This window comes from Pteropus medius, unplaced genomic scaffold (assembly GCF_902729225.1).
Source record: "Pteropus medius unplaced genomic scaffold, Ma_sr-lr_union100, whole genome shotgun sequence".
In the NCBI taxonomy this organism is placed as follows: domain Eukaryota; kingdom Metazoa; phylum Chordata; class Mammalia; order Chiroptera; family Pteropodidae; genus Pteropus; species Pteropus medius.
This window is the reverse complement of record NW_024349802.1, coordinates 29430160-29457824: the sequence shown is the minus strand read 5'-3', so window position 1 is coordinate 29457824 and position 27665 is coordinate 29430160. Positions and strand designations below refer to the sequence as shown.

Genomic DNA, 27665 nt, shown 5'->3' with positions numbered 1-27665 from the left:
ATCTGTCTATTTTTCTGAACTATTTGAGTGTTGCAAACATCATGCTCCTTGACTGACTTCAGTGGGTATCTCCTAAGAATAAGGACATTCTCTCATTTAACAATATAGTTATTAAGTAAGGAATTTTAACCTTGATATAATATTATTATTTAATCTCTAGGGTATTTTCCTTCTTTGCCTCTTAATTGTGTGATCTGTAGCAATTTTGCATCACATCAGGAGGCACATAATACTGACCTCTCTCATTATTGTTAGTATTAAGTTTGGTTAAGGTGGTGTTTACAAGATTTCTCCACTGCAATGTTACCACTTTTATTTTTCCTTTTATAATAAAAAAGTACTTTTGTGGGGAGATGCTTTGAGACTATCCTGTCTTCATTAAAATTATAGTCACAAGATTTAGCCTGCACAGATGATTCTTCCCTGAATCAATTATTGTATGCTGGCTGCCAAAAATTTTTTTCTAACTTCTATCCTTCTTTATTTATTTGTTGGCATTCTCCTGTAAAAAAAAGCTTTGCCTTCTCCCTATTTATTTATTTATGATTTTTTATTAATATGGCCTTAGATATTCAATGGGTTCAATCCATTACTATCTTTATTATAATGCTTATATTGACCCTGTTTCTTTTATTTTAAAGATGACTTTGTGATGTTGGGCAGGAATAGAATAGTCTCACGTGCACTTGGTTCCTTATTACCTAAGAAAAGAGTCATCTAATACCTTCTTTTTTTTTTATTGGGGCAGTCATCAATCCACCCCCTGTGGCTGGGACAATTTCATACAATTCAAACTCATCTTCCCTTGAGCAGCCGAATGGAGGAAGCACCAGTCCTTCCTGCAAAGGCTCTTCTGGGCTTGAGGCAAACCCAGGTAAGCTCTTAGGGGGCATAACAGAGGGCTTTGATTTGCCCTAAAAGTTATAATCTGAGGAGCGGCAAAGGTGGACTTAGACCAACTACTGATTGTGCATGTCCAGGATTTTAATGGCTGGAAATCACTGTAGTGGTTAGTTATTGCTGTGTAATAAACCAACCCCAAATTCAGAGTCTTAAAACAAAACCATAATCATTTATAATCATAACTCACTCACTCTGTGTTGCCTGGTTGGTGGGTGGCTGATCTCATCTGCCTCATTCAATCTTGACTGGGCTTGCTCATGAGTTCTGCCTGTTGACTGGGTCTTTGTCGTGGACTTTGTAAGAACACTTAAACTGGAGCATATCTGTTCCACATATTTCTCATCCTCCTCCTGGGATCATTGAAATTCTTTTCCTTTTCTTTAGAATATGTCTTTATGACGATGGCAGAAGCACCAGAGAGCAAGCAGAAGTACAGTTTCTTGAAGTGTAGGCTCAGAACTGGTGTACCATCCTCCTGCTTTATTTTGTTTCTAAAGCAAATCACATGGTCATACTCAGAGTCAAGGTGGAGAAATGTATTCTACTCCTTTTGCAGGAAGAACTGCAAAATCACATGGTAGAGTGTAGATACCAGGAGGATAGAGAATTTGGCTATTAATGTAATCTACCACAAATCATCTCAGTTCTAAAGGCATTTCACAGTTATAGAATGTTTTGAAGGTTGCATTTCTGCCTATAGGCTTGGCATCAAACAAATCTTAGATATGACAAAGTTTGACATTAAGTGCACAAAAGAGGGAGAGAAGAGGATTTTTATATGAAGTAGCAAATATTTATCATGGATGTAGCCTCAGATGCTTTTCTTTTTTAAAGAGTTTATTTGAGCCAACCTCATGACATGCTGGGAAGCAAGATGTCAAATGTTCCCTCACATGTTTTCTTACCATAACACTCTTAGCAGTCTGTCAAGTTTGAGGCTTATTAGGTATACACTTCAGCTACAGAATAAATATTTCACAGCCTTATTCTTAAGGAATCATGGAATTTGAAGGCATGTTGGTCAAAGGACTGAAAATATTCTCAGTCACCTCCAATAACTAAAAGAGAGTTGTAAAAACAAGAACTCATCAAAGTCCATTTAGTAAGTAATGCATAATATTTCTGGAAGCATCTCGTATGGACAAGATACTTTACATTGCTCTTCTCCTGTCTAACTAACGATAGTGAGATTGCTATATGGAAACATGTTTAGTGAGATTCACACATAAAGAATAAATAGATTGTAACATCTAAAATTTTTAAAAGTTTTTAATTGTAAAAATAAATACATGTATGACAGAAAGGAAAAGGAAAACCAAACTAGATAGTAGAAAAAAAACAAAAAGCCACAAATGTAATCTAATTAGGAAAGTGGGAGAAAGTTCTCTTTTCTTTCCCTGGCCTTTTCCAGCATGTGACATGTTGAGAATGACTACTCTCACTTGATAAGGCATCATTTTTAGGCAAAAAACATTGTGTGAGAAAGTCATTTTATAATGAAAAAATTAAATTCATCAGCAAAGTGAAACAGTTCACTAGTATATTTCAAATATATATAGACATGCTCAAAATATACATACACATACATATATATATATGTATGTATGTGTATGTATATGTAGATATATACATGAAAGAGAGATTTGATAAGAGAACTACAAGAAGAAATAAATCAACCAGTGGTTGAAAACTTGAAGAAACATCTTTGAGCAATTCGTAGATTAAGCAGATGAAATTATCAGTAACAATATAGAAGCCCTGAAAACATGATTAACAGGCTTAATTTAATGGATGTATAGAGATCATTACTCCTAAATTTTGGAAAATACACATTCTTTCTAAGAAGACGCTACACATTTACAAATAATTGGCCATCTTTTAGGTCATAAAGCAAGTTTCAATAAATTTGACATTTTGGTATTACATGCACTATATTTTCTAAACACAGAGGGATTAAATTAGAGATTAATAACCAATGGTAACTAAAATCATCCCTTGCATTTGCAAGTGAAGAAATGCGTGCCTTAATGACTCATATCAAGTTCAAAAATTATCATAGAAAATAGTAAATATTCATAATGTATCTGTGGTTGGCAGTAACTGTGACCTCTTCCTTTCTTTTTCCCACCTTCCACTGCCACCCCTTCCCTCGGTAAATGGACAGTTGACTTTCATATCCATTAGTGTTATTAGAAAATTGGTTGGATTAGTTGACATGTGTTAGCTGCTTTGTGTTTAAAATAAGCTATGGTTTGCCCTTTTATTTTGATCATTACAGGAGAAAAGAGGAAAATGAATGACACTCATGTATTGGAGGAGGCCAAGAAACCCCGAGTTATGGGGGATATTCCAATGGAATTGATTGACGAGGTCATGTCTACCATCACAGACCCTGCAGCAATGCTGGGACCAGAGGTCAGCAGGGTAAACCTGGGCAGCCAGGTGGTAGACCTCTTCTGCTCTCCTAGCCTCTCCAGCTGTCAGAAATGGGGATGTTATCACTGAGAGTTAGCATGTCTGCTACCCTGGTTTGCATTTACCCTGGTCGGGGTGGGAAGGACAGGAAAAGCTAGTGAGGAAGTGATTTCTCTTAATGAATATCACATCACAGTAACATACTAACAACTTTACACAGTTGATGTCCTTCCTCCTCCCTCAACTCTTTATCTTGAAAAATTTAAACCCTCATAAATGTTGAAAAATTCCATGATAAAAATCTATAGACTCTTCATTTAAATTCACCAGTTATTAACATTATGCTACATTTCACTTTTCCTCTGTCTCTCTCCCTCTTTCTCCTTGAACCATTTTGAATCATTTCAGAGTTAAATACAGATGTGATAACACTTCACTCCTATTTTTGCCTGTACCTGCTAAGACTATTTCTTTACATGACCACAATGTGGTTATCACTATCAGGAAATTTAGCTAGGTTACAATGTTTTCTAACATGGATTGGCAAACTACAGCTTGCAGGCCAAATCTGGTCCACTGGGTTTTTTTGTAAATAAAGTTTTATTGAAACATATCGTCTATGTCTGCCTTGTCCTACAAGAGCAGATTTGAAAAATTGAGACAGGATGTCTGGCCCACAAAGCCTAAAACATTTGTTATCTGGCCCTTTATAGAATAGTTTGCTGCCCCCTGGCCTAGTGTACACCCATATCCAAATTCCCCATATATCCAAATTATGTCCTTGATAATATTTGTTGCTGTCACTGAAGGATCAGTCAGGGATTGTGCATTGCATTCAGTTTTTATCCCTTCATCTCTCTAGTCTCCTTCAATCTGGAACAGTTCCCCAGCCCTTTTTTTGGTCTTTTATGGCAGTGCCATTGTTTAAGAGTCCTGATCACTAGTTTTGCAGAATGTTTCTCTATTTGGATTTGTCTGTTTACTCAAGATTAGATTCAATTAAAGTGTTTTTAGTAGAAGTACTGCTGTCATCTTTTGCATTGTATCCAGCGGCAGGGCAGTTTAAGACATTTTTGATAGTGTCTAGGAAATCAAAAAATGCCTTGGAGATTATTTCGTAAAACATTATTTAAATTTTTTTTGGTGTGGCTCTGCTAGATTAAAGTATTAATTTTTAATTTGTCTTATTTCCTTAGATACTTATTTTATGGCGTTGAGGATAATGCAGAGAACTGGAATGTTGTAAGAGAAAGAGCTCATTATAAAATTGTCCTTCCCCTTTCCTTCTAGATGCCAAGTCCTAGGGTTGAATACTGCATGGAGTAGCATTTGCACAATTGTCTTTCAGAGAGTAACTTCACAGATTATCTTAGCTCAGTTTTTTTCAGCTGTAAAATGTAGATGCAGTCACACATCTCAAAATTTCCTAAGTGGATTTAGTAGTATATTGAGTTTGCTTGTACTGGTGGACACAAGGCAATTGTTAAATTTTCAGGAATTTTGCGAGCTGGTTGTTAAATATGTTGGTAGCTTGAAATTTACCATAGTGGCAGCTGGTCACCTGGGTAGCCAGCTATAGACCAATAAAATGAGCAAGTGCTATCAATTAAGTCTTTTCTTCCCTGGTGACCTGTTTGTTAGACATTTACCTGTACATCATTGGGTGGATTAAATAAGATGGGGAGCATAAAGTGCTGACACAAGATTGTGCTGCCAGCTATGGTTGACAGTGAGTCAGTAGATACTCTTCTGGGAAGAAAACTGTATTCCAAAAAGAGGCGCTAAGAATATAAACATGATTGCCACTGGTGATCCTGTAATGAGAATTTGGGATCTGTCATTCTGAGGGTCCTGTACAGCTCAGCCAGATGGGATTCCTCTAAACCAGGGGTTGGCAAACTATAGACCACAGGCCAAATCCAGTCTGTCCTCCCCCTTTGAAATAAAGTTATATTGAAACACTACTACTACCATTCATTTCTGTATTGTCTGTGGCTGCTTTCATACTACAACACTGTTGACTCGTTGCCACAGAGACCTTATGATGTGCGAAGTCTAAAATATTTACCATCTGGCTCTTTACAGAAAAGTTTGGTGACCCTTAATCTGCACCATATATTCATGTACATGTATAATACTTTGATCTCTCAGAATTTTTTACCTACCTTTTCTGTTTTATTTTCATAACTCGTGTGTGTTATTTGGGACCCTGAAAATCTACAAATGTGTATCTTATTAGAACAAAGAACAGGAGTGTTGATGTGTCCTATCCCCACTGTCTTCAGAGAAGAGCTCTGTGTAATTTTTTCATGTCTCCTGCATCCCAGACCAATTTTCTGTCAGCACATTCAGCCAGGGATGAAGCAGCGAGGTTGGAAGAACGTAGGGGTGTGATTGAATTTCACGTGGTTGGCAATTCCCTGAACCAGAAACCCAACAAGAAGATCCTGATGTGGCTGGTTGGACTACAGAATGTATTCTCCCATCAGCTGCCCCGAATGCCAAAAGAGTACATCACACGGCTTGTCTTCGACCCGTAAGTGGTGCATTGCTCTTCCTTCTTTTTCATTTCCTTTTTAAATGAAAGAGGAACTACTTAGAAAGTGAAAGTCAACCATAGTCACCACTGAATCCTGCTGCCTCTGGTCACACTGTGGATACAGAGCTATATTTAGATAATTGCTGTGTCTAAAAGCATTATGATTATTTTGTCAACAATTTATAAATTTTTGTTAATAATAATGAAACTCTATGTTTTAAGTTGCTAGTGGCTATCCTGTGCTTCATTCATTATAGCAATGAAAGAATATAAACACTAACAAGATGCCCCACTTTTTTCATAGTCAAAACATTTTTTGATTTTGGTTTCTTAACTAGATACCATTGTTGACCAGGTCTGTAAGCCCTGGGAAAATTTTTGGGATATCAGAGAATTTAACTTTGAAAATCCAACCCCTTCCAAAAAAAAAAAAAAAAACCAAAAAACCCCTACTCTAATTGGATGTATTTTAACATATATAGCCCAACAGCCTATGTGGACTGTGATACATGCATATTACAATTCAGAGTGACATTTTAGACAGAGACAAGGTCTGACGGGATTCTGTAATGTAAGTTTTGGCAAATTGTACATGTGGATTTTGTATTTTTTCCCATAATATTTCTGTAATGTTTCTGAGTAAGACTAATCTTCAGAAACATAGACCACATTTGTCCATGACTTTGTGCTCTTTTTCTGACCACTCCACCCCCTAACCTGGGTCTTTTAGCATTGGGCGAACCCCTGTTCCAGTAGTCTGGAACATGTACTTTGTTCTTTATTTGTAATCCTCAAACCCTTCTTCAGTGGCTAGCATTTCATTCTTGTGGAAGCTCTGATGAAGACTTGTGCAGGCAAGCTTGCTCTAAAAAGTATGCACTGAAGAATGGTCTAGTGAGATTAGTGGCTAGATAAAGGTTTCCTTTAGACACTCAAGAAAAACACCGCCCCCTCCTTCCTGGTTGGTTAATAACAAACACCCCAAAAAGTATATTTATATAACCAAGACAGATAAAACTTTGATATAATCTTATTCTTTCAGGAAACACAAAACCCTTGCTTTAATTAAAGACGGCCGTGTTATTGGTGGTATCTGTTTCCGTATGTTCCCATCACAAGGATTCACAGAGATTGTTTTCTGTGCTGTAACCTCAAATGAGCAAGTCAAGGTAAGGGAAACTGAGGGTCTTAGAAGAAAAGCAGAATGTGGTGCTTCTCACTAAAGCTGAAGGGCTTCTCATGTCCAGAGAAGGCTTGAAGTGAAGTTCAGAACTTTGTGCGTGTGTGCGCGCGCGCGTGTGTGTGTGTAGAGTAAATGGTTCCACATACCAACAAGTCAGGTTCTGCCAAAGCTTTGTTGGTCCCTGGGGCACAGTACAGAGATACAGCACAGCCCCAAATGTGACTCAGGTATAGTCTATGGCAAGTGAAGGGATATTTGAAAACAAATTGTTGTGCTCATTGCCAACTTACATGTGCACATGCATGCATGCGTGCGCATACACACACACATCTGGTGACACAAACACCAGAAAGGATATGGTGCGATGTGGATTAGGAAGACGATATAGATAGTTTACACTTCAGAAAAGTGGGGCAGGGACTAAAGCAATTCTATAAGGGAAGTTGTGAAAAATTTGAAATTTGTGACTAAGTTTCAGAAGTATTCATGCAGGGTTTGGAATGTAGTGTTTTTTAGAGGACAGTTCATGTGGCTAATTTACCTTCTCAGTTATTCTTGGTATAGGTCCCTTCCTCCCCAGAAATCATGGCTGTTTCATTGATATCACAGTGGGTATTGCAGTTTGACTGGAATAAACTAGATTCCCAGTTGGCAGAAAGAGCTCTGATCTAGATTATGCTGTGTTCTACTCAGCTGCCCTTAGGAAAATGGAAGCAGGAAATATGTCTGTAGAATATTATTTATTTGGTATTTTGGGAGCCCTAAAGAGTATCATGCAAAAATAGTTGGTGGTGGAAAGATAAGCAGCTCAAGGATTAGATGGCTACTGAGAAAAATCATTGGAAGGTCTGAGGCAATGTCGTCTATTGAAGTATAATGAGCCATGCAAATATGAGCCATATACGTGATTTTACATTTTCTAGCAGCTACATTAAAAAAAGCAAAATTAGTTTTTAAAATTTATTTTACCTAGTACATCCAAAGTATTTTCACTGCAAGTGGTACTCATTGTCACAAAGAATTGTTAATGTACTGTCTCTTAGGTGTGTATTTTACACTGACTACTGGTATTGATTGGGACTCGTCACATTGTAAGTGCTCACTGGGCACATGTGGACAGTGGCTCCTGCATTGGACAGTGAAAGGCTAAGGACATTCATTGTTGCCTCTTGAAGCTGCAGAGAAACAGTACCATTTATGAAAATCAAAAATAAGTCGCTGGAAGGAATCATTTTCTGCTTCAGGGCTACAGTTACTGCTGTGGGTACTTTTGCTTTCATTAACAGCTTTATGTTAATGAAACACAAATGAGTGCCAATCATAGCCACTGAGGTTATTTATCCTCACAAAGCACAAATGGGGCTATGTGTCTTTGACTCCTAGTACTAAGTTTAAGCATCAAAAGACAAACAAAATTCATCAGTCTTACATTTGTCATTTTGACCAGGAAGGTGAGGGCCCAGATTTGCTTGAAACTGATCTCTGGCTCTTTTTCAAGGAATTCCGACAGTGTGGTTTTAGATGGTGCTGTTGTTGTGTTTATCACTTTTTTTTTTTTTAAATTTCCCTTTTGTCAAAGTGAGAAACTACTCCAAATGTCCAGAGTTTAGGAACCTTGTTAAAAGGAAAAATTTTGTTTGGCTTTTTATAGGAAGATCTGGAAAATATGTCTTTGGTTTGTAATTTCAGGAAAAGATTGCATAATTTTTGTTTTCAAAGAAAGCTACACCAAACAACTTGTTCGGAAAGGTTGATTAAGGTTAACTTGGACACATTTAGGGATACCAGAGGGAAATTAAAGGTATTTAATATGAATTGGATGCTTTGTCTTATTACTTTTCAGGAGAGCACTTAATTTTTTTTCCTCAAACCTCATAATTTTCTAAAGACTTGAAGGAAGATAGCCAAACGTTACAAACTCAATAGGAAGAACTAAGAAAAAAAAAAATCACTCTTTGTAAGTGACTTAAAACGATAGTTTTAGAAAATGAAGATTATTCTTTCAAAAGTGAATGGGGAATGGATGAGTTTGGTGGAAGCCAGTGCTGGTAGCACCTATATGTGAAAACTGCAAGTTCATAAGTGGAGCTTTTAAATTTTTATTTAATATATTAAAATTTTTGGCTAAGTGATACTTTAAAATTTGTACCCACTCATTTTGGAGTATCACACTTACAACCAGATTTTTGTGAATGCTTTAAGATTTGTATGTGAATTTATCTTGTTCAAAGTACACATAAGAAAACACTTGAGAATTTACTTCAAGTTCCTCACTTGGTTTTAGAATATCTTGTCTAGTGAGAGTTATTTGGGTTTGATATTATATACAATTTTAAAGTTATATACTTAATACCTGTTTACCATAATAAATATTTAAACAAACACCAACATTACTAGTTGGATTTGGGAAAGAATCCTTTTGGCGGCCATTAAAAATAAAGACATACAAACAAGGGAAATAGTTCTGGGGTGAAAATCAAAACATTTGCTTCTAATAGCTTAACATTGTCAATGCCTCTTTAACTAAAGAAATATTTAAGCTACCACTATTGCCAGTCACAATACTAGATGTAGAAAGGATTCAAGTTAAAAGAGGCAGCCTTTACTCATAAGCAGCTTGGAATATGGAAAATTTGTTTGGAGAGGTAACAAATTAGTGGCTACTTATGAAAAATATCTTACATGGGCTTTGAGAAGTCATTTGCAAAAGAACCATTATTGCTCGAGTAAATCATTGGATTGTGGCTGAAAGGGAGAAAATTTATAGTTCTATTAATTTCTCACAAGATGGTGTATATAACACGAGCCTAGCTCTTTTCCATCTCCCACAGCTATGTTAAAGTGAGTTTCATCAGAAGACACATTCCTTACTGATTTCTAGACTTTCCTATTCCTGTGCACATGTAGTTTCCTCCAACTGGCCAATCGTTCTCTTTTCTCCAGTTTTTTTCATCTTTCTTGAAAAATAATTTAAAATAACATTGGTGATACACAAGTACATTTTCAGATAAAACAAAAATCCCACTCTTCCTTCCCCTTGCCATTCATATTGTCAGCTTGGTGTGCATCGTTCCACTTGCCTCTCTGATTATATACATGGAAATGTACCAGTATATAAGAGGTGACTATGAGTTTTGTTGTTCTTGTTTATATAAATAGAATTCAAACTGTTTGTACTTAAAAAAAATACTTTCCATTATGTCTTATGGGATCTTTCAACTTTAGTGCATGAATATAGTTATTTAAATTTATATTTAGATCAATTAAAATTAAAATTAAAATTCTGTTTCTTGGTCACTCAAGTACTTACTAGCCACATGTGACTTACACATCTTAATAATGGCTGCCATATTGGATAGCATAAAGAATATTTCCATCATTAGAGATTTTTATTAAACAGTACTAACATAGAGCTATGTTATTCTTTTTATATAGTATTTTATAATGTGGATGTACCATAATTTATGTAAGCATTTTCCTATTGACAACATTTATGTTTTTTTCTATCACAAACAGTGCTCTGTTTGGAAATGTTTTTCTAGACACTGAGAAGTAGAATTGGTGCATGAATGAATATGGCCACTCTAAATTTAAAAAATTATTTCCAGATTACCCTTTTCAGTCGATTTACCAATTTACATTTCACCAGTGGTGTTAGAGAATGCCGTGTTCCCCTATCCTTACTGACACTGGATACCATCAACCTTAAAAGTATTTGCATGCTGTTGAGAGAAATATTGCATTTCCTGATCAGTGCTCTGACTACTATTGAGGTCGCATATCATTTTTATATTTATTGGTAATATTTATTGCTCATTCTTTTCCTTTGACAATTTTTCTTTTAGTCTGTCTCCTATTTTTGGTATTGATGCTATAGAAGATATTTATATTCTTTATTTTATTTTATTTTATTTTATTTTATTTATTTATTTAATTTTTTTTTTTTAGGCAAGCAGCAACCCTTGGTTGACTTCACAGATTGCAATGACCTTGTCAGCTTACAATCCCTTATTTTTTATTTTTTAATTTTTTACACCTATATAGCAGCACCTGGTCTTCCTAGGTGATCTCCCATCCAAGTACTAACCAGGCCCGACCCTGCTTAGCTTCTGAGATCAGAAGGGATTGGGCTTGTTCAGGGTAGCATTGCCATAGACTATATTCTTGATATTAAATCTTTATAACATATGTTATTACTGTACCCTTCCAATTTGTCCTTTGTCTTTTATTTGGGGTATCTTAAATTGATTATGGTAGCTTTCAAATGTTTTAAAATTTGAAGTATTCTGCTTAACAATGAGTCTTTTTTTTTTTTTGCTTTTGCATTTTTTATTTTCTTTGGGAGGCCTTTTTGTACCCCTAGGTTATAAACCTACTTTTTAATATCTTTTTATAATACTTTTGTATAGGATTATTTTTCCAATCCATCTACTTAGCTTGTTTTTCATTTGACAAACTCTTTTAAGGCCTAGCTTAAATATCTTCTTTACCTTCTATATCCTCTTCCTTCTTCCCCGTAATTATCTTATAGCCTTTTTTTCTATAACAGGTACAAATACATCACTCTGTACCCATGCTGTGCAATAGAAATATAATGCAAGCCACCTATGTAACTTTAAAATTTCTAGTATTCATATTTTAAAAAAGTAAAAATAGGTGAAATTAACTTTAGTATTTTATATTTAACTAGGTATGTCCAAAATATTGTCATTTCAACAGATAATAAGTATACAATGGTATTAATGTGGATTTTTTTCCTCAATGTGTATTGTACACTCTAGTACATCTCAATTTGGACTGTTTACATCTTAGTTGCTCAGAAACCACATGTGGCCAGTGGCTACCATATTGAAAGTGCAACTCTGCAATTATATGTTCATATGTTTATCTTCCCCATTTAGCTAACTTCTTCTCAAGGAGAGAGGTGTTTCATTCATCCTTTTATTTGAGTTTCATTCAAACGCATGATGTGTCAGAGTTGTGATATGTTTGGAAAAGCTAAAACGTCCTTGGGTAGCATCTATAGGAAAATAATTTCTAGAGCAAGGAGACTTGTAGATTCACATGGGATAGAGAGTTAGACCAGATGACTTCCCAAGATCTCTGTCTCCCTTTGAGGTACTACAGTTTCATGAAATCGTACCTGTAAGCATGTGTGACTTCTTTAGAAAAGTGTGTCACCAAATTTTATAATATTTATGTGAAGATTTTTGTGTCTGGCTGCTTGGATTTGCTTTCACCTCTTTTTAAGAAGTTCTAAAACAGTCACTTTAAATTTATAGATTTTTCTAAGCTTTATACATTACTGAAAAACCTGGTAATTGCATTTTGTTTTTTATATTTTAATCATTTATTTTTTCAACCTCATTCACTATCTTTACTTTATAAAGTGGTCTCAGTCCTTATAAGAAGTTCAGTCAGATTTTAGGCCTCTTAGGCCTTGCTTAGAAAGGTCTGATAAGACCAAGCTGAAAATCCTATGTGTGTGATGATACAGTTGAAGGATTGCTGATTTTCAGTATACAGGAAACACTTGGATTAGTTAACATTCTAGTAAAGATTAGCACTTTTCATTTACATTGCTCCTTTCATCTCAGGTTCTTAAATACTTTAAAGTTAAGCAGATATTCATAATTCAAATTTACTTACTCCAAACATTTTTTTATTAATATTCAGCAAGTAATCTTTAGGACTGAACTAGCAGTTTGTAGTCTTTATGTGTTATTTTCAAAGAATCAGAAATTTGTGTTTCTAAGTAATAATTATATCTCAATTCAAGGAATTTGAATTTTTTGGTTTTACAGCTCATTTTCAAAGTTCAGAAATGCTAGAACGGGTGTCAGTAATGTATTGGTAAAATATATCAAAGTACAAACATTTTAATTTGCCAGTATTTCCAAGTGAATTTGTGAGACTTATCTTTTGTTCAGAACCTAATATAGTTGTCTGTATGCTAACATCCACTTAGGGCTATGGAACACACCTGATGAATCATTTGAAAGAATATCATATAAAACATAACATCCTGAACTTCCTCACGTATGCAGATGAATATGCAATTGGATATTTCAAGAAACAGGTAGGTTTTTCATTGTGCAACACCATTCTGTCATTTTTTAAATATTACTCAGGTAGCCTTCATCCAAATTAGTTTTTCTCCTCAGCAATTTATACTTATAAGAAGGACAGAGATTTATTTTATAAGCCTTAAGCCTTAAGTAAGCTTCGGATTGGATTAGAGGGTCGGACCAGCACATAATAAGTAGTAAATAAATATTTGTTGAGTGAATGAATGTCATCTATATGTGAAGTATAATGCCTCTTAACATTCTAAATTATGGTATCCTCAGGCTAAAGAGAAGTTCTCAGTGCTGGGTGAGTAGAGTTCATGTATGAGAGAAATCTATTCAGTCTGTAGGATGCCTTTACAACAGCAGAGAGGAAGTGCTGACTTTAGGAAGAGCTCCTGGTTCTAGAGCACACAGCAGGCTGGGAGCTTGGCCACCATCTCAGTCCTTTCTTATCTGAAGTTTTCAGCTCAGCATTTTAAGGATTATTCTTTGGCTGCATATTTTTTAGATAGTGCTTTATAATTACTAAATGTTTTTCACCTAATCTGACTACAAAAGTAATATAGTTATTGTAAAAATTTTGGAAAATGTAGTAAAGCACAAAGAATAAAAGGAAAAATGGCTTGAAATTCTACTACCCAGAGAAATTTACTGTTAATGTTTTGATATATACTCATGTAATATTTTTTCCGTGTGTATGTGTGTGTGTGTGTGTGAATGTATGTGTGTATATAAATATAAAAATTGGCTCATAATTACTTGCTTTTTTAAATATATTCTGATTATTTTTTCATATGATTTTTGATGGTTCTCTGAAATCTTGTCATATAAATATAAAATAATTTATTAAACCAATAACACATTTTGGGGGACATTTAGATATTTCTTGTATGTGAGCGTACATGTATGAGTGTGTGTGTGTGCTTGTGCATGTGCTTGCATATGTGTTACCCTCATCTATGGTAGTGGCTTAGAATAAATGTCTAAGAGTAGAGTTGCTTCCAGGCATGTTTAAGGTTTGGTTTTGCATTTCCAAATACTGTAACAGTTTCTGTTCTCTCAGCACTATATAAGGGGGCTCAGGAAAGTAGTTGATAATTGAAAAATACATTTTTACCCTTTTACTAGATATCAGATTGTGTATGTTTGCATTTATTTGATCATTGTGAGGTTTGACTTGTTTTTCTTCATTCACTAATCCTTTGTATTTTTCTTTTTTTTTTGAATTTCCGATTCATTGTATTTTGCCTCTTTTTCTATTAAAATAGTTATTTTTGCATTAATTTATGAAAACTCTTTGTATATAAGGATACTAACCTTTTATTTTATGATTCTTCCCTCCCCACCTCCACCCTCCACCCTCTGTTTGTCATTCGTTTCAACATTGCTTATGGCTTTTTCTTTAATGTATAGAATTTTTGAGATTTTATTACATAAACTCTTAACTTTTTTTTTTTAATATATAAAGTCCTTATGTGACTAGAAAGCTTTCTCTCTTCCTATGTCATACAATTAATCTTTTATTTATTTTTTCTCATTCTTTGGAATGTTTGTGGCTTTTATAACCAAACTCTCCTGACAGTGGAATTGTTTCACCGAGGGCCTGAGAGCCAGCTTTCCTAGTCCGTAACTACATTGCAAAGTGTGAAATCTCAGCCATGGGTCTTAAATGACTTATCTGTAGTCCTCTTTGAAGGTGATGGCAATAATTGCTTAGAAAGTAAGTTTTTGCTGAAAGAGGAGGCAGGAAACTGCTGGCAATAGTTCTGAAGCCAAAGTAATTTTCTGCAAAAAACTGAAATAGGCACTATAGGGAAAATTATGTTTATATTATAAATATATGAATATATACACTGTAGCACTTTGTTATTACAGCTTAAAGTATGTAAATGAATATATCGCAAAGCATTAATGTCAGTGAATCAACCACACATTGTGATGGTCTGGAAGTTTTTTTGCCTATAAAGTCGGGGTTTCATTTTCTCAACATCAGGGATCTAATTGCTGTATTTTTTGACAAGCTTTTCTTTCAGACTTTAGATCAGTGTTAGTTATCGATTTGTTGAGAATCCTGGGGGCCCCCTTTCTCACTTTGGGAGAAATTGTGCAATTTAATGCAAAATTGAACCTTATTTTTAATAGCCATTTTTCTTTGAAAAATTTTTAATGTTTGTTTTACTAGGATTATTTTTTACGTTGTCTTGCTTCCTGTTTGTACAGTTTGATTTTTGATGTTTTTGAAGTTTGTGGAAGAGTTTCATGCTAATCCTTTCCATAATAATACAAGAACTTGAAAGAAGCATTTCTTAATGCCTAGCACAGTATCTAGCACATAGCTAGCACACAATAGATACTTGATGCATAAAGCTCATACGAATGAATTTATTTGCTTTGCAGGGTTTCTCCAAAGAAATTAAAATACCTAGAACCAAATATGTTGGCTACATCAAGGATTATGAAGGAGCCACTTTAATGGGATGTGAGCTAAACCCACGGATCCCATACACAGAATTTTCTGTCATCATTAAGAAACAGAAGGAGGTAAGCATGTGACTAACTCATGTTCCTTCTGTACAAGCCAGTCTACTGGGTGTCATAATTTCAGTTTGCTATGGTTTGTGTAGATTTCTTCTTTGAAGGTACCCTTGATCTGTCTCTGCCCTTTAGTCACCGTTCCTAGGAGCATCAACAGTTGTTAAACTGGTATTAAATACAAAACTTGGAAAATATAATGACTCATCTAGCCTCCAGCATCTTTCCCAAACTTACCTGTTTACTTTCCTCTCTAAACTATTCCCCAAAGGCCATTAGTAATACTTTAACCCTCTTGCTTGGTGTCTTGCATCCATTATCCATCTCCCTATCCCAGCATATACACAAATTGAACCAGTTCAGCCTGTTTATTTCCTCCTTGGAACTTCTCTAGCACTAGTTTGATCCTCCCCATTGGAATTTCAATTATTCATCATATTAAATAGACATTTATCTTAGTATGTATTATTCTCTCCTTTTACATTGCCAAGTTCTGAAGGCTTACACTTCTAGGTATTAACTGATTGGTTATCTAATATCAGGGTGAAGTCTTTTATGCATATGAACTAAAAGAGAAGCAGTAAAAGGAACGGTTGATAGATTTGACTACATAGCAATTTTACATTTCTCTAAGACAGGAAAAAACCATAAAAAGAACATAATTGGGGAGTGCACAGAGGCTTTTTAACAAATAAATGAACTTTGTGTTAAGCCCACGATCACATCCTTACCTCCCTGGTTCGTTACAGTTCAAAAACTGGGAGTTTGCAGCTGTGTCATCCCACATCTACTTTGTACTTCTGTTATTCATTCTAGTGCACTTTTTTTTCAGAAGTAACTTCTAGAAGTCTTGTCTTAATCATATCTTTGTTTTTGGTTTCTACCAGTGCCCCTTAATCTTAGTTCTTAGTTATTTATCAGACATCACCAGTATAACAGACACAACTTACACAGTGTCTGGTGCATAGTAGGTCTGCATAAGTATTTCCCTTTTACTTAAAGTGGCTCAGATTTGTCCTTATGCTTCATAGGGAAGTGGGCAAAAGGCGTTTTTTGTTTTAAGTTAGAAAATAAAAACAACCTTTGTTGATTTCTTGGTCAAAATGTCAGTCTGAGAGAGAATTCCAAATAGGGTACTTGGTGAGTTAATAAAAGCGCAGCAGGCTCCTCTCTCCGTCTCTCTCTGAAGAGCTAGCTTTCTTCATTGTTCTCTTTGGAGCTTAATGAGCAGGTCTGAATTCATCAGCTCTTTGTTCAGCACTAGAGGCTGCTGGCCAACTAAAGCCATCACTGTGCTGTCAGCTGCTCTTTCCTCATTCCTCCTCTCAGCAGCACCAATTCATCCCCACAATATAAGCTGAGAGCAGAATACCCCTGGCAGGCTCTGCAAATCGATGTGGTCCCGATCTGTTGGCTCTTCCTTCATAAAGGGTAAAGCCATAAGCACAGAGCTAACAAAAACAGTCAACTTTTTAGAAGGCACGTCTCCTTCCCCCTTCCTCTTTCTCCTCTTCTCTTGGATCTCATTCCCCTCTCTGCTCACCTTCCTCTTTACCTCCAGCCTTCTCTAATACATTTAATGGATGATGCAGGCTTGGAGCTGTAATTTAGATCTTTTAAAAGAGATGTGAAGTTACCGTAATAAAATATTTGGATCCATATAGTATCTTCTAACAAAGAAGTCAGAAAATTTTTACAAATATCACTTATTCCAACTTTGAAAACTCCTTTGAGAAGGGTAGAGACAAATAGTGGTAGCAAACAAACTCTAAGTATATGGAGGATTTTCCTAGCCCCTGAAAGCATAAAGAGCAGAATAACTCGTAGTTGTGGTTAGTGGAGATGGAGAGAGAAACTTAGTGCAGCTAGACAGGTGGCACAGAGAGTGGAGAGCTGAGTGGAGAGCTTTGCGAGGACTTTGTGTTGACTCCAAGGAACTGGTAGGATCCACAGGGGCCTGGTGTCATCTGAGATGGCTTTGCGCAAGATGTGTTTTGAAATGGACAGCCTTGTAGGGGGATCAGCATGAGCAAAGACTCAAGAGTCCAAGTAGATTCATGGGCACATGAATAACTAGGACCGTAGGTGGGTGAGTAATGAAAGCCACTGTTTCAGAAAGTGTGAATAGACTATGAGCAGGCGGAATTGAGTGTATGTGTGTGTGCATGTGTGTGCATATGTATGCGGGCTGGGAGGGAGGGATTATTCTTAAATCTTAATCTACATGTAAGACTACAAGGAACCGAGATTGGAGGAGCCAAAGTCAGGGCAAGGCAAAGCAATGAGATTTTTTTAAAGGAGTGTTAAGACTTGGTAATGTACTAAAGAGGGGAGAGTCTTCCCGAATTTTCTGTTTGGGAAAATTAAAACTGACAGCAATGGAAAGAGAGATGGATTTGAGGAGGGAAAGATGATAACATGGTGAGGAAGTGAAGACATTTTCTAGGGAGGTGAAGAGCTTAGAAGAGAAATGCCTTCTTTTTCCAAAGTGGTCCTTGGAGGCATAGGGAGGTTAGGAAGCCTCCCACTGCAGTTAGCAGTCACTCACCAAGAGGCCACCCAACTTCAGGGTGCTGTTGTGAGGGGTATGGAAGCCACCTGATAGGTCATCATGCTGGAAAGTCCTTCGGTAAAGGGGAAAAAAAGTTTCAAGTTATATTTGAAATTATATTTTCTAAAGGCATTTATTTAAAAGATTGCCATTGGGAGTCTTTTTTTTTTTTTTTTAAAAAAAAAGACTTGTACTTACAAATACGTGAAGGGAGAGCATTTATCTTGATTGGCCTTTCCAAAGGAACAGCCACTAGCCACATGTGGCTCCTGAGTACTTGATCTATGGTTAATCTAAACTGAGAAACACTCCGATTTTGAAGACTAGTATGAATAAAAAAAAGTAAACTATCTCAACTTTTTCTGTTGATTATATGCTGTAATGAAAATATTTTGAATATATTAGGTTAAATAATAATGTTAAAATCAATTTCATTTATTTTTACTTTTTTAAAAAATGTGGCTACTGGAAAATTTTAAATTACATGAGTGGTTTGCATTACATTTTTATTGGGCAGCACTGAACTAGATTTATAGGGATGTACTTTTACTAGTCCCATTCATTTTATGAAATTTTTTGTTTAATTGGTAGGATAATGAATTCATGCCACGTCATTTACCAGTGATAAATTTGAGGTTAAGCAGTTAGGAACTAGAATTTTTTTGTTTTCTTTTGTGAATTCAATTAATGACTGCTACTATTTTTTTTTTCTTTTTTCCAAAATTCAGTTATGATATGGTTAATTTTCGGATGGTGATTTTTCTTTTTTTTTAGTCTTTTTTTTCTTTTTTAAAGGGAAAACTGCACTGTTTTGGAAATAATTACCTCAGTACATTAGGAATTATTTTACAAAACAAACACCCCTCAAAATTCTCTCACATCATGGTTGTGGTGCCTTGACAGACAATTCTTTAGAGCTGCTTTTTGGATGCAAACAGCATAGGTTGGGGCCCAAGCCTTGAAAAGTTTGAATTGCAAGGTCATCTTCTCAGGTTTTGGAGAATTTCTGAAGTCGGCTTTTCTGCTCCTTCAGTCGGAAGGGAACACAGTTCCTAGTCATGGGATGTGAAGAGGTCTGATGCTTGTCTGGGTAGCAGGTGCTCAGCTGCTTTACTGTAGCTCTGGCAGAGGCTCCTCGAAGAAGCAGGGCAAAATCCTTGGCTCTTATGCTAAAGAGGACAATGGGCCCTTGGAGCAGTGTTTTCTCTCAATATCAGCCAGGTGTTCAAAGAAGGTTGTGTGAGTGACACTAAATGGGCATGGTGTAATAGAATGTTTTCATGTCTTTCTTGTTCAATAGAATTCACTCTTTTCTCCCTTTTTGTTTCCAAAAGGCTTTATTTTGTTAGGAAAACAACTCCTTACGTTGGCTGACGTAAGCTGTGGCCACAGACTTCTGTCTCTGAACACATGTTTTTCCTGTGCTTTACAGATCATTAAAAAGCTGATAGAAAGAAAACAAGCTCAGATTCGAAAAGTCTACCCTGGACTTTCGTGTTTTAAAGATGGAGTTCGACAGATTCCAATAGAAAGCATTCCTGGAATTAGTATGTATAGATTTTCTTTTAAATCAAAAATCTTTTGGTAATGCTGTCAGATGTGTTTGAAATAATTACCAGAGTACAGTACTTTGAAAAGCTTTTCGCCTTGCTCATCTCCATTCATGGTATTTCTAGTCTTTTAAGAAGGCAGAAATGCTTTTCTTTTATGTCTTTTTCCTACTTCCCAATGCAAACAAACGAAAGAGAGCTTAGATGACCCCCTTTGTAGCTATTAATATCCATCATTTTACGAGAGCCTGCTATTTATAGCACAGTGCTAGGTACTGCCCATATGTGGCCTTGAAAGTAGGGGAAATCTACTTTTACAAACAGAAATTGAGTGTCAGAATGGTTAAGTCCTTTAACTTACTTGGCCAGTAACTGTCAGAAGTAGAAGCAACCCAATTCAGATCTCCAAACATCATACTGTCGCACCATGTCTCATTGCCATTATGGTTTCAACTTGCATAAATCTGTGCGCGCCTAAATTAGTTTTCCCAGACTTCTAAAAAAATATGATTGGAAATCACATAATTTGTTTCAGGTTCCCCATTTTACAATAGTTTTCCCAAGGGCTCTTATCTACGAGTATGTTAGCAGCGAGTTGTATTGAGTTAAAACATACAAGACAGCATTGTGTAGATCAGAAGCTATTGAATATTGCCACTTTTCATTTGGTTCAGGTCCAGGATCTTCTGGTATATTGAAGATTTAAAAAGCAAGACAAAATCAAACAAACTAAAATCCTCCAGGAAAAAAAGACATTGTTTCTTCGTTATATGTTTCACATATGTTTCTTCATAATCAAATCTGCTTCTGTAACAGATCTTGCTTCCTTTTTACTGCCAGACCCGGACCTTTTACTTTCCCATATTATCCCTGTTAATGACGAATACCTCCCATATCACTGGATGCCAGTTTGTGCCAGGCATTCTTCTGTGAGATAACATCATCTAATTTTTAGTGTTCCGTTTTATAGATTGATGAACTGAGAGACAAAAGGTTCAGTAACTTATCTAGGGTAAGTTAGCTTTTCAGGAGAGAGCCAGAAATCAATCTAGCTCTGTTGGACTCCAGGCTATGTTTTCTTTCTGCTATACTAAACCATCTTGCATTAGAAGCAGGGTCTTTGCCAAATAAAATAGAGACCAGGACAGAATTTGTTCTAACCAAGAATAACAGCTTAATTCTTTCCAGTGGTGATTGGCAAAAAAAAAAAAAAAAAAGTGGCTTTGAGTTTAAAAAATACACGTGCCCACCATACTGGACATATTTATTTTTTTGTGCTTTCCTTTGAAAGGTTGGAGTTCCTTTAAGAAACACTAATGTGTAGAGCACTGTTGTCGGTCTTGGACATGTTTTGTAGTGTTACTTATATGAGGAGGTGACTGACTACAGTTAATTTCAGTTTCTTCCCAGAAATAGACTTATTAAGGCATGGCTGTAATTTATTGCGTTTTTGATAAGTATTAACTGTTATTCTCTTGACCAAAAGCAGTTCTCATTTAGTGTTTAATTTCATTGACATATAGGAGAGACAGGCTGGAAACCGAGTGGAAAAGAGAAAAGGTAAGTATGATGGGCAAGAAGATGTTAATGAAAGTAATTTTTTCCCCTCCCAGCAACTTAAAAAAAATGGGCAAAATGATTGTAATCACCAGCACAATACTTGTTGGGTTTCAATTTTCATTAAAAAATTCCGGGATAATTCTAGTTTTAAATTTTTATAAAACTGAACTGAATAGGAAGCAGCTGACAAAAGGGTAAGAAATTAATTGTCATCCCTGTTGTTCACTCTTTTCCCTTCAAGTAAAGAGCCCAAAGATCCTGATCAGCTTTACAGCACCCTCAAGAGCATCCTCCAGCAGGTGAAGGTGGGTGTTTTTTTTCATTCACCTGATGCAGTATTTTGAAATGATTTACCACATGGAATTTCCATATTTGATACCTTACTTTTTTTCTTTACCCAAGAGCCATCAAAGTGCTTGGCCCTTCATGGAACCCGTAAAGAGAACAGAAGCTCCGGGATATTATGAAGTTATAAGGTTCCCCATGGGTAATGCCATTAATATTTTCTAAGTTTAGATTTTGGATGGTGGTGTAGGGGACAAATGATTGCTGAGGTTGGTTTATACTCTTCTGTAGTAGGATACGGTATGTATGATGAGTGGTGGGATTCCATGTACCCGTGGAGGACAGTGATGTCAGAGCAGGATCACAAAGGAAAAGTGGGTGGCTATATTCATGAGAGAGATTCTGCAACTTGTCTTTGGGAACCCACACACCAGCAACACTAGCTGCAGGAAGCCCAGGAAGAGATCGCAGATAGCATTAGATATGAAAGCTGGCTGTTTGGACATAACCTTGCTTATGTTCTACCTGTTGGGTTGCAAATGGAAAAATTTCAGGTTATCCTCTTGATTTATTTTGAATCGGATCATTTTTGAAGGCAATAGAAAATAAGTTAGATGAAGTTGCTTGACTGCTATACTTTCAGAAGGAGAAATCATAGTTAATGCAGTCCTTGATTTTTCATGCCCTTGGATACTATTAGTGTCACTGCTTATATTCCTATTTTAAGCTTTGTCTCACATCCAAAACCAAATCAACAAACTAAAAAAATGCCTTTAGAAATGTAGACTTGCGGAATTTGTTGCTGTGCCTGCACTATGCTAAAATGAATGATTAATTGAATCAATTGAGAATGTCCAAATTAAACTAATTTACAGATGACAGACTAGCTGAAATGTTTTCTTTTCAGTGGATTATGTGGCCATTTTTTTGAAGAGAGCCTGTGTTTTCTGTCTCTTTTCGACCTGTCATGTATTCCTGGTGCTAAGAAAGGATTAAAATATAAAAGAAAGGATGAGAAGGATCCATTTGCTCCCTGATGATGCAGTTATTTGTAGATATTTCTTGTGGCATTCGTTTTCACATGAATATTTTATACAGTTGTGGTAATGATTTCAGTAGTCTATAACTCCTTAAAGCGGTTGTACATCTGTACGCTTTTCTTTCCCTTTTTTCTTTGCCTTGCTTCTGCATATTTCAGTACATGAAAACCAAAATGAGGGTTGACTGAGTCCAGAGTTCTGAATGGAAAGGTAATTTGGGAATCAATATTTTCCATGATGTAAAAAATATGTTAAAACCCTGAGGTCCATTCCAAACTAACTGACCTTTGCATCTTCATCTCCTGGACCATCTCAGCTTCTTTTGTGAAACCCTCATGGAAAGTTGTGTATGTTTGGGGAGAGTAATCATCCTTCTGCTCCTGTCTATGTGCATTCTGAAGACCTGCAGTGAGAGGTCTAGCAGATCTCGTCATAGCCTACTTATAGCCTGCTTTCTGGAAGTTTTGTGCTTGTTCTAGTCTGAGAAGGGCGTGAGCCTCTCCAGCTGGATACCACTCGTGTGTATAAATGAATGCTCACGAGGGGAAAATTGACCACACTGAGTAAGGCCAGTGGTGGGCTGAGGTATGTGCTGGACGCAGTTAATTAAAACAGTAAATGGTGCTCTTTCATGGAGCAATAGTAATTTTGGTGGAATGCCTTTGTGTACTGGGAGAAATATCGAAATGACCATCTTGCCCCTAAGATGGTCATGTTTTTGAGTACTGACAAACCAGTAATTTTACTTTTCCTCATTACTTTCTTGTCTTTTTCCAAAAACATTTCTTCTCTTTACCTTGTGTCCTAAAAAACTCTTTTCTTCTGTATGAATGATAATCTAACCTGTTTCATTTAGGTAATATTGTCTGAGTAGTCTGGCCTATGCATGTCTTCTTACCACACATGGATTGCTAGGTGCTCCAGAATTCCTAAGATGGGGAGAGGTGAAAATTTGTTGCTGTGCCTGCACTATGATCTAATGGTGTCTTCATATTTGGTATCACTGATGTTTACATCTTTTTTAACCTATGCCATATGATATCACTGATGTTTACATCTTTTTTAACCTATGCCATTTGGTCAACGAAGACTCTAAGGAGGCTAGAGGAAGCAAGATGTTATCTATCATTTTAGAAAAGAAATCTGGAAAAGAAATATGCAGAATTGATTGTAATTAATCAGAAAGATCCAAACACTCCTATGATCCTTGTTTTGTTTCTGCTATATTTTAGGCTCTTCCCATTGCTTCTTACCCTGTTCCTTCCAAAAAATAGTTTGAGAAGCTTTTGGAGAAACTTCTTTGTGTCACGTTTGATTTTTGTACCCCCTCATTTTTCTTTTTTGGGCACAACGTCTCTTTGTTCCAGAACATTATAAACATGATATATCTTAAGTGGTAGGAGTTTAAGTGGAAGGAAGGTAAACATCTAATTAAACCTAGAAAGGCACAAATGTCATTGTTCTTTGTTCATAAAATGAGAGGACATCTTCATCTGTTCAGCCACACTTGAACAAGACATTTAGTGGGGGTATTTGCTGAGCCTTTGTGTATCTTAACAACTTTCAAACTATGTTAGTTAGAGAAGAAAGAAAATTGAAAGTTGAACTCACAGATGTGATGATATACCTATAACTGAGATAGACTTTAGTCAAAGGAAATAGGCAAAAGGAGATATTTTACCACTTTTTCTTTGGTGGTTTGTGGTAGATTAGGATTTTGATACAAATGAAGTTCTCTCCGGTTTGGGATGTTGCACATAAATTTACTTTCTTATTAAATGATAATCCCAGTTTATTTAGTTATAAATTTCTTTCCCTCTGGAAAATTTGATAATATAGTGGGAGTTTGCATTATTGATATTCAGAAGTATTTCTTAAATGATTTTGACTTAGTTTTCCGTGTATAGTTAATATAATTTTTAATTACAGAATCAGACTTAGAGACAACTAGGGACCTGAAAGTTAATGTTAATAAGTAGATGTTAGCATCTTCTAATCTGGATGGAATTCTTTAAATCAGTACTGAGCCTGAGGATTAAAGGAGCCCCGTTGTATTATAAATTTAGATAAAGCACTGTCTTCATAGGTAAAAATACAGTTGAAAGCAAATAGATGTATTGGGGGAAATATTGATTTTAAAATAGTCTTGCAAGGCTTATTTGCTTTAGGAAATAGATTATTAACTAAAGTATGTCATTCTTATGTCATCGATAGAGCATAAAACTAAATTCATTTGAACCATTTTACCTGCAAGATCACTAGTGTATTTTTAGATATATTTCTGATCAGTTTCTCTACAACACCAAAACAGCTGTAACTTTAGAGAAACAAACTTGGTTCGATTGTTTTAAGTAATTAGCTTTTCAGAAATGTTCCACATGTTCTGCTCCATGTAGGTAGAGCTTCTTTTCTATTAATTCTGAACGAATAGCTAACAGTACTTAGTTCATCATACTTATCGCTGCTAATCCACTTAGCTTCTTGTGCTGAATAGGGGATTGGGCCACGTGACTAATACTGAGTCCTCTCAATGTGAAAATGCTGCAATTTTATATAAGAAATCCTCACAAAAGAAAGAACATAAGATTTAAGAATCATGTTTTCCCTCATCATATGAATTTCTTAAAACCAAGGCCTTGAGGTGGTAAAAATGTAATTGAACAGATGACATAGATTTCTTTTCCAATCTCCCTTTTGTCGTCTAGTGTGTAAAAAGAGTCAAAGATTGCTAATATTTTTTTTCCTGTGCAGATCTGAAAACCATGAGTGAACGCCTCAAGAATAGGTACTACGTGTCTAAGAAGTTATTCATGGCAGACTTACAACGAGTCTTTACCAATTGCAAAGAGTACAACCCCCCTGAGAGTGAATACTACAAATGTGCCAATATCCTGGAGAAATTCTTCTTCAGTAAAATTAAGGAAGCTGGATTAATTGACAAGTGATCCCCTCCACTCCCCCCTTCATCAAGCAGTGTGCCTCAAGCAAGGTGGTTTAGTTTTACAAAGAATTGGACTTAATGTGTTAAAGATACTTGTAAATGTAATAATTAGCACTTTTGAAACACAAACAAAAAACCTCTTAGCTTTTCAGATATGTATTTAAATTGAAGTCATAGAACATTTTTTATTTTATGAGATAGATTTTAATCTATTTACTACTATTAATGTAAATTTTCTATGGCATGTCTGTTAGCTGAATCCTCAATAATAGATGATCAGGGGTTTCCTCAAAACCTGTATATGAGGAAATTGCACATAGTACCAAGATTTGGGGGAAATCCAGAAAATTTCAGACCGTGAATGTTTCCATTTTTTTCTAATGGAATGTGAGAGTTTATTTTTATTTTTTTCCGAAGGACTTTAAGGAAAGGATACATGATAAAAAAGCCTGTAAAAGGTGAAATAGGTGATGTTTGAAGTCTCATTGTAGACTTTTTATATATATTTTTTAGAAACACTCATCTAGATGAGGTGCTTTGAGCAGTTCTGAAAAATGCAGTTCCAGAAAAGCAACTGCTTTGATTCCTAAGGAAGAAATTCTAAATAATGCAAACTTTTTAAAATAAGCATCTGAGTTTTTGATAACTCTATCTACCTACAACAAACTTGTGAGTGCATAACCACTATTTTAATAATTATTTTCTCTACACAAACGTGTAATATTATATTCGACTTTGCTTATGCAGGCCATAAGTTCCAAAAGGCAATTTCCTTGGCCACAAAGGCATAAATTTGAAAACACTTGAAATTGAATCAACATGCTTTAAAAGAAGTATATTCTATATATGTATCAGACATGGTGGATCCTTGTTCTAATAAATAAGGATTTTTTTTCCTTTTCTGTGATACAAATCACTCCACTGATAATGTATATATGGACATTTTTCCTTTTGCATCTCCAGATTATGTATATTCATTGTCTAAGGTGAATTAAATTACCACCAAGATTTGCTATCAGTATTTTAACACCTACATTGGTTTTTAGACCCAGGGTAGTATCCCACTGAAAATCATCATACAACCTTATTAACTTGTCTTGGGATTCCAGCTTAGTGCTTGGATTTATTTCCTGATTAACACTACATAGAAAAGTGGGACATCTGCCATCCCGACTCTGGGAGAACCAGCTAATATGAAATAAATGAAGGCCATCTTGATGGTCTTGACACTAATTTTTATGATACAAATTGATAAACTGATTTTTGTAAAGGACTAGCTTTTAAAAGTATATTTAACTTGATGTTTTCTATCAGCATAAATGAATTAAGATGATCATTTGTCATTAAAAACAGTTGCCAGAGATAATCTGCATGAAGGAAAAAAATCTGCAAATGGCCATGAAGTTGGAAGTATTGTTTTTAATATGTAAGAGATATTCAGAATGCTCATGCTGAAAAATGCCTCAACTTTTTTAAGTATATGAAACCACCTCGAGTGGCATCTAGATTTCTAATGAAGAATGATGATACAGTTTGGATTATGTATCTTGGACTGGTTTTAAACAGTGCTTTGTACTGAATCTGCCGAAGCATCTGTCCAGCTTGGTATCCTGTGAAAGTTTGTTATTTTCTGGGTAGACATTCTTATAGAGTATTGTCTTTAAAATCAGATTGTCTCTTCTATATTGAAAGCATTTTTATGTTTTCTAATTTAAAAATTAATATTTTCTTATAGATATTGTGCAATAAAGCCGAAGTAGGATGTGTGGTTTTTGCAAACGCTTTAACAGCCGATGAAATTTTACATTTGTAAAATTAATATATTGTACTGGTACAAAATAGTTTTAAATTATATTTTAAAAAGCTCTCAATTTGGTAGTGTGTTTTCTTTTTCTAGCAGATTGATTTTAACAGGGAAACTGTATGATCTGGTTGATAAACATTGATTTTATCCTTACCTCTTAGTTCTTAAGCATTTTGTTGAAGATGTTTAGAATTGTGGGATGTTTCATAAAAATCTTCAGCCTATCAGTGAGAGATTTTCAAGAAGAGACACTTACTGTATCTGTGTCTCTTGAGTTGTCCATTGCATCTT

The 27665-nt window shown here is 35.5% G+C and overlaps 1 protein-coding gene and 1 pseudogene across 1 annotated transcript in view; one reads left to right on the top strand and one right to left on the bottom strand.

The window, feature by feature from the left end:
* Nucleotides 1–27441, top strand: part of KAT2B (lysine acetyltransferase 2B) — an 87432-nt gene extending 59991 nt beyond the window's left edge. Inside the window, exons 8-18 of the mRNA XM_039836772.1 lie at nt 749–874; nt 3182–3318; nt 5646–5854; nt 6900–7026; nt 13009–13119; nt 15509–15652; nt 19627–19741; nt 21268–21304; nt 21546–21609; nt 21707–21791; nt 25381–27441. Of these exons, the coding sequence (XP_039692706.1) occupies nt 749–874; nt 3182–3318; nt 5646–5854; nt 6900–7026; nt 13009–13119; nt 15509–15652; nt 19627–19741; nt 21268–21304; nt 21546–21609; nt 21707–21791; nt 25381–25574 (1349 nt within the window). The 3' untranslated portion in view covers nt 25575–27441. The remainder of the gene's footprint in view (nt 1–748; nt 875–3181; nt 3319–5645; nt 5855–6899; nt 7027–13008; nt 13120–15508; nt 15653–19626; nt 19742–21267; nt 21305–21545; nt 21610–21706; nt 21792–25380) is intronic.
* On the bottom strand, nt 11079–11194 carry LOC120581836 (uncharacterized; annotated as a pseudogene).
* Nucleotides 27442–27665: the final 224 nt, after the last annotated feature.